This window comes from Aethalodelphis obliquidens, unplaced genomic scaffold (assembly GCF_003676395.1).
Source record: "Aethalodelphis obliquidens isolate GAN/ISIS:26980383/991018 unplaced genomic scaffold, ASM367639v1 scaffold6, whole genome shotgun sequence".
Taxonomy (NCBI): Eukaryota; Metazoa; Chordata; class Mammalia; order Artiodactyla; family Delphinidae; genus Aethalodelphis; species Aethalodelphis obliquidens.
This window is the reverse complement of record NW_020837950.1, coordinates 75,707,813-75,723,454: the sequence shown is the minus strand read 5'-3', so window position 1 is coordinate 75,723,454 and position 15,642 is coordinate 75,707,813. Positions and strand designations below refer to the sequence as shown.

Sequence of the window (15,642 nt, the reverse complement as noted above, 5' to 3'; positions counted from 1 at the left end):
TAACTCAGAGCCAGTAGGGACGGCGGAGGGAGCACCACACCAGAGACCCAGGGGCTTCCGGCCCTGAGCCATGACCCAGAGCAACTCTGATGTGCAGTCTTGGGCCTGTTTAGGTCGTTCATTGTTTTGTTTTGCTTTTTAATAAATTTATTTATTTTTGGCTGCATTGGATCTTCACTGCGGCGCGTGGGCTTCCTCTAGTTGCGGCGAGTGGGGGCTACTCTTTGTTGTGGTGCGCGGGCTTCTCATCACAGTGGCTTCTCTTGTTGCGGAGCACAGGCTCCAGGCGTGTGGGTTCAGTAGTTGCGGCATGCGGGCTCGGTAGTTGTGGTGCATGGGCCCAGATGCTCCGCAGCATGTGGAATCCTGCCGGACCAGGGTTCGAACCCGTGTCCCCTGCATCGGCAGGCAGATTCTTAACGACTGCACCACCAGGGAAGTCCCACTGTTACTTAAAAGAGTGAGTATTCTTTGAAAAGAGGCCTCAGCCTGGGAAGAGTCGGGTTTAACCCTCCTGCCCTCCTGCAGCAGCAGCCGCAACCCAGGTGGGTGGCTCACCTCAGTGAGGGGACAGTGATAGGTCCAGGCGGCCCTCGGCCTCCTCTCCTGCTCTGGGCTGGGGCGGGGCTGGAGAGCAGCCCTAGGGGCAGAGGCCGTAGGGCCCTGGGGCCTCAGGACACAAAGCCAGAGCCCCTTCCTCCTCTGAACTATCAGGAGGTGCAGGCCCACCCCCTGCCAGACCAAAGACATCACTGGAGGTGGAAGGCGGGGCTCCGAGCTTCAAGTCAGAGCGTTCAGCTAAGCGCTGCGCTGCCTCCCAGGTGAGGCCTTGCTGTGAGGATGGGCGCCTAGGAGCCCGGCACAGGGAGGGTCCTGACCCTGGTGACCCAACTCGCAAGCCCACCTGAGAGGCAGGTGGCGCACTCCTGAATCCCTGACTGGGCATCACATCTGACTCAGTAACTCATTCTGGCTAAAGAAGAGATCGCACAGAGTTCTCAGAGGCCAGCCATGGTGCTGACTGGGCCGAGGGGCAGCTTGGGCCGGGCCTGGCCAAGCCTGCTGTCACCACGGGGACGAGGGTCGAGGGCCGCCCGTCTCCAGGGCCCGGCCAGCAGCGCCAGGCAGCCAGGAGTAGGACGAGCCCTGGGGATGGTGGACTGACCCGCAGGAGGCTGGGAACGTCACTTCCGACCAAAACCTCGAGTCGTGTAACTGCTGTCGTTTGTCCTGACGTGTTGTCCCCCAGAGCATGGGGCGGCTGGGGCTTCTCTAACAGCCCCGTTACTCAAGGCCATTGCTTTTGCTTTGAATTCCCGGAACGAGAGAATCCAAAGCCCCCCACACCCTCCCGCTGTGAGGAGGAGGGACCCGGGGGGCCCAGGGGAGGGCCAGCCTCTGTGCACCTGCAGCAAGACCACCTGCCTCCGCCACGCTGCAGGGGCCACAGGGCGTGCCCAGCACCCGACGCGGGCCAGCCCCCAGACCAAAGCCGCAGCTCATCTGATCCCTCCCCACACCTCCCGGCTCGCCTGCCCTCCTGCCACTCCTGACCACCCAGCTTGGGCTGCTGGCCGAGGCCAGGCTGGGGGCCCGCGGGGGCTCAGACCAGCAGTGGAGAGGAGCCCAACTTCGCCGGGCGGGGGTCCCTGCGACTCATCTTCACGGTCAGAGCCAAGGTCAACCAGGTGACAGCAAAAGTGCAGGGAGGTGGTGTGCAGCCCCGGAGGAGGGGCGTCAGAAAATAGTTTAATTATGTACAGGCGTCACCAGGCTGATCACGAGGGGAGGCGTGAACGTTCAGGACCGGACTCTGGAGGACAGCTGAGCAGCGCGGTCTCCCCAGTGGGCGCACCACGGATAAAACAAATCACAGACTGTGACACGCGTGGGAGGAGTGCAAATCGTCACCTTTCCTTCAGGACCAGAAGAGAGAAAGAAAGAACTCGGAGGCTTTGGAATGCTTTCTCTTCCTGTGAAGGGAGTGGCGCTGGCTCTGGATCCGCTGAGCGTGGCGGGCGTCACGTGATGCCAGCCGCGGCCGCGCCAGCCCGTGCTGCCCCGGCCCACGTGCAACCCTCCAGGCCAGCCGGCAGCTTCCAGCTCCACGAGCCGCGCGCAGCTGCGACCGTGGGCTCAGAAGAGCGGCCGGGAGCCCTGGCTCTCGAACTCGGCCCAGGCATCGCTGAGCTCCATGAAGACCATGCGGGCGTGCTGCTCGTAGGGCTGCCCCCGGGCCTGTGGGCAGGCAGGACGGCGGCGGTGAGGGCCCGGCCTGCTCCCAGAGCCCGCGCCGCCCCGGCCCGGAGCCCACACCCCGTGCCCACCTTGTCCGGGTGGACCACCAGCACGGCGCGACGGTACTGCTTCTTCACCTGCGCAGGCGTCACCAGGTCGGCCATGCCCACGGGCGTCCAGCGGCTCTCGTCGTCCCACAGCACCGTGTGCAGCGTGGACAGCAGGGCGCGGATGTTCCTCTCCTTGCCCTCCGTCCAGTCCAGGAGCTGAAGGAGACGCCGTACTGCTGAGGGCGTGCCAGGCCCCGGCCTCTACCCACCGGGCAGCCGGCGGTTGCCCCACGGAGCAGGGATCTGACTGTGAGATGTGTGGCCCCAATGTGGACCCCCACCCCAGTTTCTGCACTGACCCCACCCAGGCATGGCTAATTCCATTCCCTAGGTCTGGCAGGACAGGACATGGACTAGACGGTGCGTGGAATCCAGGGACCCTTTCCTCGGTGGGGCATTCACAGATGACCCTGTCCATCCCAGGGTCCAGGCACACAGACGTCCTTGTCACCCCGGGGTCTCTGCGGCCCACGCCCCCCGACCGGGGTCCCGCCTGGCTGGTGTGCGGAAGAGCGAGGAGCTTTACGAGCCTGAGGCCACACGTCCCAGCCACGTGGGGACAGTTGATCTTTCACCCCAAAACTTTCAGGGAGCAAATAAGCGTAGATGGAAGCCACTGCCCCCGCAAGCATGTCGGACAGAGGTCCTTGTGCGTGAGTCGGGGCCGCGCGGCTGCGTCCCTCTCCCCACGCTCCTGCCCAGGATGCCCCCCACCCTGCCCCGGCCCGAGCGCCCTGCACCTTCAGCTTGAGCGGGTCTGAGTCCCGCGCCTGGTCCTGCCTCCTCATCTCGGCGATCGTCCTCGGCCCCTTCCTGTCGGCCCGGGAGGAGAAGCCCTGGTTGGACAACAGGTCTTCGAAATCGTTCTCCGACACCCTTGGCTTTGGACCTGGAGGAGAGCAGAGGCTTCAGGGGCCGCGCTAAGTGCCCGCCCAACAGCCTACCTGCTGCCTCTGTGCTGCGTGGCCAGCTCGAGAACCCTCGGGGACGGCAGGACGGCCGAGAAGATGGGAAATGTCCAAAAGAGCTGCCCCGAGGCATGAGCGCACGAGTGTGGGCGGGGTCACGGCAGGCGTCGGGACCACCACCCCCGTGACAAGCGAGGCAGCCAGGCCTGGGCTGACCACCCAGCTGCCCGGCCAGCAGAGGCCGAGAAGGTTCCCGGACAGTGTGGCCTGGCCCACTGGGGGCAGAGGCTCACCCACAGACATGCATCTGAAATCATTAACTTCCATCCAAAGGGGCTCCCGCTGGGTGGAAACAGACTCTGGGTCTCCTTAAACACCCTTTCCCGGGACTGGGCTCTGAGCTGGACAAGGCAAAACGGGATTTCACTGTAACCACTTCACAGCAAGCTCAGAAACCCACACACGCGGCGAGAGAGGAAGGACTCACCAAAGCTGGGGGCGCGGACGCCCCTCTCCTCCCGGCTGCCAATCACACTGAAGCTGGAGTTGTAGTTTGGCCGTGGCTGTGCACTGGCCGTGGGGGCTGGCTTGGCCTGGGGGGGCCACGGGGCGCCCTGGGCTGGGGGCCGGCTCGTCTGCCAGGAGCCGCTGGCCTTGGGAGGGGGGGCTGCTTTGGGACCGAAGCCCCCAGGAGTAGGTGCAGCAGGCGAGCCTGGGGAGACAGTTCACGTGGGGAGTGTCACTGACGGCCTGAGGACCGGGCGCTGCCCCGGCGGGTACTCGGCCCTTGCAGGCAGAGGACACACCCCCGCGAAATGAACGTTTCAGGTCGGCCGCCAGGACGGGCGGCCTCTAGGTAGCCACACAGCTGGCCCGTCTGCAGGGGCTGGGCCGGGTGGGCTCCCCTCCCCACTCGCTCAAATGCAGGGCTGAGTCCAGGAAGCTCCAAACCAGCACCCAGCGCCCACAGGGCCCCCGAGCAGCACCACGCAGGCTACTGCTCCGTGCACGCAGGCACGTGCCGCGTCACGCGTGCGTGGTTCTGTGCCACTGCACACGCGTGCAGTCACGCAAGCACTGGGCTAAGATGCCCCCGTTCTCTGTCCTGTGACCTTTCACCTCGAGAACATTCTAGACGCAGAATCACAGGGCAGGCGGCCCTTGCGATGGGCTCTTCTCACCCAGGACCCACCCACCTACCCACTCGTCGCCAGCAGCCTGGCAGGTGGACGCGCCACAGAAGGACTCCGGTGGGTTCCAGTCTGTGGAGATTACCAACAGGGTCGCCCTGAGCACTGCTGCGGAGACTCCCTGCTCAGCCCACGTGCGCCTCTGGGATAGACGGTGGTCGTGGGTTCGGCTCTGTGAGAACCGACGCCCGCCTCGAGTAGCCGTCCTGCACGCCCGCCAGCTCTGCGCCCGGCGCTGCACCCCGTCAAGACCCCCCGCGCCTCCAGGGCCGCCAGTGACACTAGACCTCTCCCCAGGCTGCCGTTCTCTTCACCACTCACCCGTTTTCAAGTTGGATGTGTTTTGCTCTGTTTTTACTATTCTTACATATCCTAGATAGTTGTCAGATACGTGGTTCAAAGCTATTTCTCCCACCCTGTAGCTCTTCATCCTGCTGAGAGCCTTTAGCAGGGCACAAGAGGTCTTTTTTTTTTTTTTTTTTTTTTTTTAAGAGGTCTTTTTGATCAAGTCCAATTTATCCATTGTTTGCTGACGGATCGTGGTCCAGGAGACACTAAAGGCGACGTCCCCACAATTTTCTCTTTTCTTCTGAAAGCTTTACAGATCTATGGCCAATTCTGAGTAAAATGGTCATCTACCTGCTGTTTAAGGTGTGCAGTTCAGGTGACGCCACTTTCTTGCCGCCCCAGCACCGTCATGAATGGTTTTGCACCTCTGGCAAAAGTCCGTTGGTCTTACTGGTGTGGGGCTACTTCCAGGTCGGTGATCTACGTGTCTGTCCTGCCCACAGCACGCAGGCATGGAGGAGGCAGGAGGCCTGGTGGTTTGAGTCTTAACCACCCCATTTCCTGACTCTCCAAATAGTCTACAACAAGCTCGTCTGTGTCTGCAGGAACCCTCACTGGCATTTCTGGTGAGGACTGTACTGACCCCACTGACCACTGCAAGAGAACCTTCCTGATGTGGGTCACCGGGCTGCGAGCTCATCTGTTTACTGAGGTCTTCCCCGTTTGGTTTTGTAGCTTCGCGAGTCCTGTATGTGCTTCGTAAGAGTAATATGTTATATGTTTCTTTGTTTCTTCTTTTGCAGGGATTGTAAACGGTGCTGTTCTAAATTTTGGGTTCCTTGTGCATGTTGTTAGTAAACAGAAATACCCTTGTGGTGTCTGTTTGTTGATCCTGTGTCCTGTGACCCTCCTGAACTCACTCTGGGACCTGAAATGCTTTCCCAGACCCCCTGAGATTTCCCACACAGACAGCACGTCGTCCGCACATGACAACACTGCCTGTGTCCCTTCTGTCCCTTTCTTGCCTGCCTGCACCACCTGGGCTGACCCTGGGGAGTGTGTGGTCTTCTGAAATGCAGCGCAAGCCTGGCGGCAGGACTCTGCAGGTGCTCCCTATCAAGCCCACGGGCTTCGCATTACTGGTCTGTTGAGTGTTTATCGCAAGTAGGTGTTGAACTCCGGGGGATGCCTCTTCTGCACCACCGATGTGATCACACGACTTCCCTTCCTAGGCCAGTTAACGCTGTGTATACATATACATATGTATATGTACATATATAATTTTTTTAAAAATTATTTATTTATTTTGACTGCGTCGGGTCTTAGTTGCAGCACGAGGAATCTTCTCTAGCTGTGGCGCGTGGGCTCCAGGGCACGTGCGGGCTCAGCAGTTGTGGTGAGCGGGCTTAGTTGCCCCGCGGCACGTGGGATCTTAGCTCCGCGATCAGGGATCGCACCCGCGCCCCCTCCGTCGGAAGGCAAAGTCTTGGCCACTGGGCCGCCAGGGAGGCCCCTGTGCGATGCTTTCATACACTGATGAGCTCTCTGTGCAGCTCTCTGTGCTGATGACTGGCTTTGATCTTTGTGTCTGTGTTCATGAGGGACGCTGCCCTGTGGTCTGTAGTTTCCTTCTGTATCGCCTCCATCTGGTTTTGGTATCAAAGTAATACCAGATTCATAAAATCAACTGGAAAATATTTCCTCCTCTTCCTATTTCTTGGAAAAGACTGTGTGGAATTGGTATGAATTCTTTAAACATTTGGTAAAATTCTCCAGTGAACCCAGATGGGACTGGAGATTTCCTTTATGGGAGGTTTCTAACTATGAATTCATTTTCTTTATGATTACAGACCCACTCAAACGCTCTACCTCACACGGGGCACACCTGAAGAACTTGTCCACCTCACCTCAGTCCCAGAACTGGTGCTGAAGCCGTAAGTCCATTTCCCTTCAGAGCCTCTGGGGTCTGTGGACATCTTGGGTTAACCCCTCTTTCTTAATCCATCTTAGCAGAGATCTGTCAACTTTACCCATCTTCTCAGAGAACTAGCTTTTTGATCAACCCATTTTCTCTAGTTTTCATTTTCTATTTCATTGATTTGGGCTCTTTATCATTTCCTTCCATTTGCTTTGAGCTTATTTTGCTTTTCTTTTCAAATGTCTTCAGGTGATAACTCACAATACTGATGAGACGTTTCCTCTTTTCCAAACTACACGCTTAATGCTATGTGTTTCCCTCTTGGCACTGCTTTAGCTGCATAACCCAAGTTTAGATGTGTCGTGTTTTCATTTTCATTCTCTTCGACACGCTGTTTTATTTTCCTTGAGACTTCCTAAATAACCCGTGTTATTTAAAACTGTGTCATTCAGGACTTCCCTGGTGGCGCAGTAGTTAAGAATCTGCCTGCCAATGCAGGGGACATGGGTTCAAGCCCTGGTCCAGGAAGATCCCACATGCCGCGGAGCAACTAAGCCCATGCGCCACAACTACTAAGCCTGCGCTCTACAGCCCGCGAGCCACAACTACTAAGCCCGCATGCCACAACTACTGAAGCCTGTGCACCTAGAGCCCGTGCTCTGCAACAAGAAGCCACCTCAGTGAGAAGCCCACACACCACAATGAAGAGTAGCCCCCGCTCGCTGCAACCAGAGAAAAGCCCATGTGTAGCCATGAAGACCTAATGCAGCCAAAAATAAATTTTTTTAAAAATTTAAAAAAATAAAAAAAGTGTATCAATTTCCAAGAGTTTGAAGATTTTTCAGTTATCTCGCTGTTACCAATTTCTAGTTTGATTCCATTTGGTCACGGAATGATACGGTCTATATGATTTCAGTTCTTTTAAGTTTGTTGATGACTTTTTATGGCCCAATACATGGCCTTTCTTGGTGGTTGCTTGGGTGCAGGAGGAGGTGTGTCCTGCTGCTGTCAGGCACAGTGTCCTGTGAATGTCCCACAGCTTTGCTGACTTTCTGTCTGGTGGCTCTATCTTTGTTGACAGAGGGATGCTGAGGTCTCCAACTAGAATGTGAGTTTGTCTGTTTCTCCTTTCGGCTCCATCAGCTTCATGCAGGACTCTGTTTTCTGAGGGGGTGTGACGGAGGTCTGGGGTCAGTGCAGAGCTGAGGGCTGGGCTCCATCCTGAGAACAGGCGTCCCAGATCCCGAGAATTCCTTTTCACCACAGGCAGCCCCCGAGAGGCTCCAAGTGACCCCGCCCTGTGCTCAGACAGCCCAAGATAGAGGCAGAAAGCCCAGGGCAAACCCAAACTTCCAGGAATGCTCTCAGGGAGACACCAAAACCTGAAATGCCAGGAAGCGTCTGGGGAGATGTTATTTTCACCTAAAATTCCACATGCCTCCCGACTGTCAAGGGACGAGAGACACTCCTGGCCTCCAAACAATTAACGTCCCTAAAAGTTTTCTCAGAAAAATTACTGGCAGTGCATTCTGCTCCCTGGGGAGCGGGGCAGGCACTCTCCACGCTCCTGTGCTGAGACGGCTCCTAGATGACCCCCAAGCACCGCTATGCCAGCGGAGGGCCAGACTCCAGCACCAGTTTTGGCAATTCCTGGTGTTATCTTGGTAACAAGCTCCTGGGATGAAGCAGATTGGGCCTTTCCTGGTGTCGCTGTGCCCTGGGCCTTGGTGGACAGGGTGAGGCCCCACCTCGGGTAGGCGGACACAACACCCCAGAGAGAGGCCTGGTGCTTTCCACATGCCCGACACGGCCCTCAGGTTACCTTGGAGGCCGGAACTGAGGTCGCCGAGGTCTGCAAATGGGTCCTGGCTCTGAGACTTGGTCTGGCTGGCTGGGGGGCCAGGAGGTGCCGGCTGGCCTCCAGGAGAGACGAAGGGGCCTGGAGGAGGGCAGGGGCATTAGATCCAGCACACTGGAGTAGATGTGGCTTCTGCCCTCCCATCTCACGCTCCTAAAGGCCTCGCTCGGCGTTGTCACTGCACCTGGGACGTGGCCACACTCGCAGCCTGAGCTGCCCACATGGCTCCGTGTGGGAGGTCACCTGACAGCTCGTATAAACTGTCCTGGGTTTGTCCTACCACCTCCTGAATCCATCTAAAGTGTGAGTGCACTCTACGACATTCGTTCATTCTAAGTACAAGGTACTGAAACGTCTAAGTAAATCACTGTCCTGCTCCTAATTCCCGTGTCATTCAAGAGTCAACTGTGAGGTCATTACAAATGATGGTAGCTCATACATAAAGAGCTCTTACAAGTTAATACAAAAAAGGTGAATTTCCCGTGCAAAAAAATGATTAGAAAATGTGAAACAGTTCTCAAAAGAAACATAACCAAAAACACACAAAATAATAACCTCACGCATAATGAAGAAAAGCAAACTGAAAGAACTGGTAGCCTATCAAACCGGCAGAGTAGCATGTTTACAATCACAGCCCATAAGTTAATAAACAGGACTTAAGAGAGAAGCATGTCACAGGCGCCACAAACACCACTGCCTTTGAAAACAACTCACTACCGGAAACTTCCCCACGGGACAGAATCCTGACATACGGAAAGAAGGACAGACATGATGAAAGTGAGACACCAGAAGCACTCTTGCCCCCACAGACAGGGGACAGACCAAGACAGCCTGCAGCCTCTCAAGGGCCCTGCAGGGCACAAGGAAGCGCTAAGGAACATTCTGGGTGAGAACTTCAGAACAAGCCGAATGAGCGCCCACAGGAGCCGCACGGGGGGACTCGGGACAGTGGCAGGAGGCCCGGCCAGAGTGCCCCTGGGGCGCTGCTCCTGTCTCCTCCTCTTCTGGGGGCCGGGGTCACAGTTACGCCACGTGCCGTACCTTCTGCAGCTGGTGCGGGGGCCGGGGCCTCAGCCCAGGCGTCCCATCCTCCCAGCAGGTCCGGGTGGCTGGTAGAGGTTGTCATCTTGCTGGGCTCCGCTGGCAGGTCACCTGGGAAGACAGCGGCGCTATCAGGTGTGTCCCCGGTGGGGGCGGGCACATGGCCTTCACATGGCCTCCTGGGGGCCCTAGGGGACAGGCTGGCCACAAGCCCCATCTGCGGCAGTCTCGGGGGCCGCCCTCCGTACCCCCTCCACGTGTGGGCAGGAGGCAGGAGGCACACCTGACGGCTGCCCGTGCGGGAGGTGGGGGGCCAAGGTGCTGGGCAGCAGCCCCTGCGGTGCTCCTGGCCTAGCGAAGCCCCAGGCAGGGCTGTGCTGACGCACCTCTGGGGCCTCCAACCCGTCTCCCTCCACACGGGCGGAGGACACATCACACGGTCACTGCACTGACCAAGTGGATGCAGGGAGGCAGCAAGAGGAGAAGCCCACAGGGCGATGCTGAAACTAGCGTCCGCGGTCCCTCATCTGAAAGGGTCTTCAGAGAGGCCTCCTCCCGCCATGGCTGGCCACATGCCAGTGCCCCAGAGCCTGCCTTCCCACCTCCCCGGGAACCCAGCAGGGCATACAGAGTGGACACTGGCTGCGCCCCCTTTCTGGGGGAGGGAGGAGGGCACTGCCCATCTCCCCTGGCCCTGTGGCCCCGCCCCCAGTGTGGAGACCGCACTTACCCAGATGCAGGAAGTTGGTGCCGTGGGCCAGGGGTGGGGCGCTGTGGGTGGCAGGGAAGGATGCAGGCAGGGTGGCTGGAGAGTCCGAATTAAGAAATTCGCCAAAGAGGTCGGGCTGGGAGTGGGGCTGGGCGTCCAGGTCAGATGGCAGCAGAAGAGGGTCAAACGGGTCCGCTGTGGCAGGACACCAGGAAGCAGGTGCACGTGAGCGCGGGCACCACAGTGCACACCCTCGGCCTAGAGGATCGGCTCCGGGACGGCCCTCCCACGACCCCGTGGCCCCGAGAGGGAGGGGCAAGGCGCTGACCCCGCTGACCCCTGCCTGTCTCAGGAGATCCTCTGGGGGCTCGCGGTCTCCCTGAACGGCAGACTGCCGTGACCTCCGGGCCCACTCCTGTCGGCGGCACCTACCGGCCGGGACCGTGGTCCGTGTGCTCGGGGCAGAGGCCGGGCTGGTGAAGAGCAGCACCGCGTCCCCGCCGAACAGACCACCTGCGGCACCCTCTGGAGCAGCTGCCGGAGCCCCCAGGAGGCGGCTGAGCAGGTCCGCGTTGCTGGGGGGACCCCCGCGGGCCTGCGTGGGGGGCACCGGCCCTGCCTCGGAGTGCAGCCCCAGGAGGTCCACACCGTCCTCCTGCGGCAGGTCCGGGCCTGGCGTGTCCTCGTCGGCCACGTCCCCGCTCTCAGCTGACAGTGTTGGGGCTTCCTCGTCAGACGGCTCGCTCACACGTCCGTCCTCGGCCGCAGCAGACGGACCCTCCTCGGCAAGGTGACCCTCTGGGGCTGTCGCGCAATCCCCGTCCTCTGAAAAGAAGACAACGGTGGGGCGGCTGCGGCTCAGTGCGAAGAGTCAGCACGGGGAGGCCCACGGGGGCAGCGCCAGGCCCGCCTACCCACCCCGCCAGTCCAGCGTGTGCAGAAAGCGGTCAGTGTCCCCGCTGCTGTGCAGTGAGTCCAACTCCGGGGGCTCGGCGTCCGCAGGCCCAGCCTCGGCATCATACTGCGCAGAGGAGCCTGGCTGCCTGGGGAGCTCTGGTTTTCCTGCAGGAAGGGGGATGTCAGGCCACCCGGCCCAGGGCAGCAGCCCGTGTGAGGCTCCGGGGCCCAGGCCCAGAGCCAGGAAGGGCTCACCACCACCAGAAACCCACACAACAACCAACCATCAGTGAATGGATGCCAGCGTTGCCCAGACGCTGCCCCGGGACACGTGTGCACACGCGTACACCGGAAACCATACGTGCATGCACACACGTGCACACACGCTATTCAGGGACACTTAGCTGTCCTCACATAACAGAAAAAAATGCAAACCAAGAACACAAAGAAAATCGTTATGTGGCAAACGAAGTCCCAAGTCCCACCCACCAGCGTGCTTCTGATGCTACTTTCTGTAAATGCTATGAAATAAGCCGACACAGCCCTGCTGAGTTGCGGGGTGTGGAGGGGCTGGGGGCTGGCCAGGAACAAACTCTGCTGCGGGGGCAGCCCCGCCAGCTGGTCCCAATCGAAGCCTCGACTTCTTCCAGGTCATGTTCAAAGTTGACACATGTCCAGAAAACGCACCGCCCCAAAACAGCGTGTGACTCAAACCTGACCCTCCTGGGGGTCCCAGCCCCACCCCATGACCCCGGCAGGGGCTGCAGGCCACGTGGCTTGGGATCCAAAAACAGACACTGGGCCACCTGCAGGCGTGCCCAGAAAACAAGGATCTCACCAAATTTCGCCAGGATGTCTTGCTGCTCCTCGCGGCTGGAAAACAGGATCTTGGGGTTCAGCCCCCGCATGCTCGCAGTCTCCCAGGGTGGGGCCTCGTGGCCGGGCCTATCTCTGGGCTCCACCTCCACCTCCAGGTTCACTTGGAATAAATCGGGATATTTCTCCTGAATGTCACAAGCGTCCAGGTCATACCTGCATTGGGGAGGCGAGAAGCAGGTTAGGCACGACCACGGGCACTGTGGGTACCACCCCAATGTTCACTGGGAAACGAGCGCGGGGCAGGGCCGCGGGCTCCACAGGCACCCCAGCCCCTGCACTGCATGCTCGGGACGTTCACGCCGCCACTGAGCCAAGGGTCAGAGGGACCGGCAGGGGTGTGTGTGCAGTGGGGCCCGTCCACACCCGCAGAGCAGGACCCCCGCTCCTCCGTCAGGGGAGCGCTCAGCCCTCACTCCTCAGGCTCTGGAGTTCAAATCAGGTCCTCAGAGCTTAAATGCACGTTCCCATAGAACAATGCCATCCACGCTGGTGAAATCCCCAACTATTAACAGATGCCCAGAAACCAACACCTCTGCAATCTGGCGGCAGGGGTGGAGAGGCACCAACCTGTTCCCACTGGGTGGGACGCGGAGCCGGGGGGCCCGGGCACGGGCGGGAGACTGGTAACAGGGCAGCCTGGCAGCGGGGACTGCGGCTGCCACGTCACTGAACTGCCCTCGTTCTGTGGCTCCGCACGTTTCGAGGGAATTCCTAAGCTCACCTCTGGTGACGATATGGATAAACCCTAGTTCCTCAGCTAGACAACAGGCTCCCAGCTGCTCTTACTTTATGCTAACGTGTTTGCATCACTTACTGCCTTGTGCCTGTGAGAAGAGTAAAGCAGCAAAGAGAGAAACACAAAAAAGAACGCTGGGGCCCTGAAGGGTGAGGAGTCGAGGGAGGGGCCCTGCCGTCCTCTGCGACGTCCGAGAACGGCCTCCGGGCAGAGGACGGGCGCAGGAGCGGTCAGGGGTGGTGGTGAGGCCACAGCAAATTTTAGTTCTTACTTCCCTGGATTCAGCAAAATGGGACGAGCGAGCACGCGTGACCCCAAATCCTTCCCACTCCTCACAGACGCAGCCGCCCCTGTGCAAGGAGGGGAATGAGGGGTCTCTGCAGGGGCGAGGCTGGGCCCACGTGGGCACAGGGACAGTGGCCGCACTGCCGTGTGGCCCTCTCAGGCTCCCAGCCTAGAGGCCGCCATGGGCTTCCTTCCTGTCCAGGCCAGGTGCCCACAAGAAGACGACTGCAAGGGCGACGGCTCAGCCGGGCAGGAACAGCTGGCGCGGGGACGCAGGTGGAAAGCCCGGACAGCGATGTTGGCCAAGGGGATCCGGAGGCCAGGGAGGGCCCCGGGAGGGGCCCATCCACAAGGAGCAGAGGCCAAGAAGCCAAGCAGGGAGAAGGCGCGCGGCCACTACGAGCTCAGCTCCAGGGCAGCAGGGCCTGGGGGGCCACTCCCGGCACCATGCTGGTGGCCACCCACCCCCGCCTCCCTGCCCAGCCCCGCCCCGGGGACAGCCCCACCCAGGCCGGGGTCTGCCCACCCGTCCAGCAGGCCAGTGAGGAAACAATGAGGTCTGTGAGCAGAGGCGCAGCCCTGCTGCCCCAAGGGTCCGGGGTCTCAGAGGGCAGAGGGCCAGGCCCCGCTGGACAGGCCCTGAGGGGGAGCCTGCCACGCTCAGCGGGAAACAAACGCATCGGCTTTCGTCCCGGACTGCTCGGCACCCCTCCACACTCACAGGAGGCACCCGAGGGATTTCAGATTGCTTCTGCAAAGTGTCCTCTTTCAGCCGCCCGCGGGGCACCCCTTGCCTTTCTGCTATTAAACCGACGAGTCCACTTCTGGAGGCACGACGTGCACAGCGAAGCACAAGCCTACGCACGCGCCTCATAAAGGTTATCCTCGTGGAACAGTCCGTTCAGAATAAAACACTGTCTCTTTCCAGACCCCAAGAAGGGCCACGCCCCCAGAGGCAGCCGCTCCTCGGGCCTCCGGATGGGGCCCCACGGGAGGCCTGAGCGGACGTTAACAGGGTCACAGACATGACATCACAGCTCACTCTCCACCGACTGCCGACGCCACGGGGGCCTCTTCTCAGTCTGGAGCCATCGAGCCTGAGGCCCTGGGTACGGGCTAATGACGCCACGTGCACGTGGGAAGTGCTGAGGCAGGAGATCTTCCTAGTTCTCGTCACAAGAAAACATCTAACTCCGCGTGGCTCCCACGGGGGCTCCCCCCCCATTTCCTTGCCCTCGCGGCTCTGACCTGCTTCCCTGGTGATGAGGGACGTGCAGACTGGCTCAGGTGCTCGCTGGCCGTGGGGATCCGCCAGCCGAGTCCCCTGCCTGCTTTTAATGGGCATCTTTCTCTTTTCATTCTGTGCTTCTCTACGTGTCCACGTCTGACACACACACTGCAAACATCTCGTCTGCCTGAAAACATCTTTGATTGGCTTTCGCTTCTGAAGGATGACTTCACAGGAGGCAGAATTTCAAGCTGGCCAACGTTCTCCTCAGGCACTTGCCGAAGATGCCCCCGGCTCCGGCTCCGGCCCCTTGGTTAAAAGGCAGCTGCGGTCTCCTTACTTTGAAGGTCCCTCCCCTGGGGGCTCCGAAATGGTCGTCTTTGGTTTTCAGCAATTTGCAACATGCTGAGGAAGGCGTTTCCTTCCTTCTTTTATATAAACTCCTGTTTGCTGTTTTCAGAGTTTTTGATTCTATGGTTTGACGTTTTTCATCAGTGTAAGGAAATTTTTGGCCGGTGATTTTTCCAACATTGTTTCTGGTGTGTCCTCTTCTCCTTGGACTCCGAACAAAGGCACGTCTGACCATTTCCCAGACCCCAACACCCCTGCGACCCCTCTGTATCCATCTCTCTCTCACCATTGTTCGTTCCTGTGTCTACTCTGCTACCGGGCACACGGCTCAATCCTCAGTTCCAGCTGTGACGTTTCTCAGTCTGAGAGTCACACCTGCCTCCTTTTCGCACGTTCCAGCTCTGCGGTGAAATCCCCCTTGAACTTCCCTGAACACACGAGACAGTCAATGCCGTCTCCCGGCTCCAGCATCAGATTCACCTACGGGCCTCTCGCCCAGCTCTTCTGCTTGGTCTTCAGTCATCGGGTCTCTGAAGAGAAATGTCTGAGGACACAAGGACACCTGAAGCTCTGGGACTACCTTCCTCCAAAGGAGAAAAAACCTGAAACCTTAAAGCGTGGCATTCCTCGTCTTTGTCACGTTGGCACGTTAAAAAAAAAATACACGAGGTGCCAATGTGGAAAACATACTAGAAGACAAGAACACGGAAACTCTTAAAGGAGCAACAACAGGCAGAAACACAGACATGCCCACGGCCCACGACGCTGGCGCTGTGAGGGCAGCTGGGCGGCTCTCCCTGAGCCCTTACCACAGGCAGCCCTGGCACGGCACTGCCCTGTGTGAGCCCTCCCGGGACCCGGGGCGTCAGAGCTCACGGCCCTCCCGGGAGCCCGGGCGTCAGAGCTCACGGCCCTCCCGGGACTCAGGGCGTCAGAGCTCACGGCCCTCCCAGGATCCAGGGCGTCAGAGCTCACGGCCCTCCCGGGACCCCGGGCGTCAGAGCTC

General features: G+C 59.5%; 1 protein-coding gene across 6 annotated transcripts in view; it reads right to left on the bottom strand.

The window, feature by feature from the left end:
- Positions 1–1,709: 1,709 nt before the first annotated feature.
- The window catches only part of GAK (cyclin G associated kinase), a 50,792-nt gene continuing 36,859 nt past the window's right edge, over positions 1,710–15,642 (bottom strand). For 3 of the 6 annotated variants that reach the window (XM_027103995.1, XM_027103999.1, XM_027104000.1), the window contains 10 exons: positions 11,996–12,189; positions 11,179–11,322; positions 10,693–11,085; positions 10,282–10,455; positions 9,552–9,662; positions 8,475–8,591; positions 3,744–3,968; positions 3,089–3,237; positions 2,328–2,504; positions 1,710–2,238 (listed from right to left, as the gene is read on the bottom strand). In XM_027103995.1, coding sequence (XP_026959796.1) covers positions 2,137–2,238; positions 2,328–2,504; positions 3,089–3,237; positions 3,744–3,968; positions 8,475–8,591; positions 9,552–9,662; positions 10,282–10,455; positions 10,693–11,085; positions 11,179–11,322; positions 11,996–12,189 — 1,786 coding nt within the window. In that variant the 3' untranslated portion in view covers positions 1,710–2,136. Of the gene's footprint in view, positions 2,239–2,327; positions 2,505–3,088; positions 3,238–3,743; positions 3,969–7,379; positions 7,817–8,474; positions 8,592–9,551; positions 9,663–10,281; positions 10,456–10,692; positions 11,086–11,178; positions 11,323–11,995; positions 12,190–15,642 lie in introns of those variants that run through there. The other 3 variants (XM_027103996.1, XM_027103997.1, XM_027103998.1) reach the window with 3 other exon arrangements.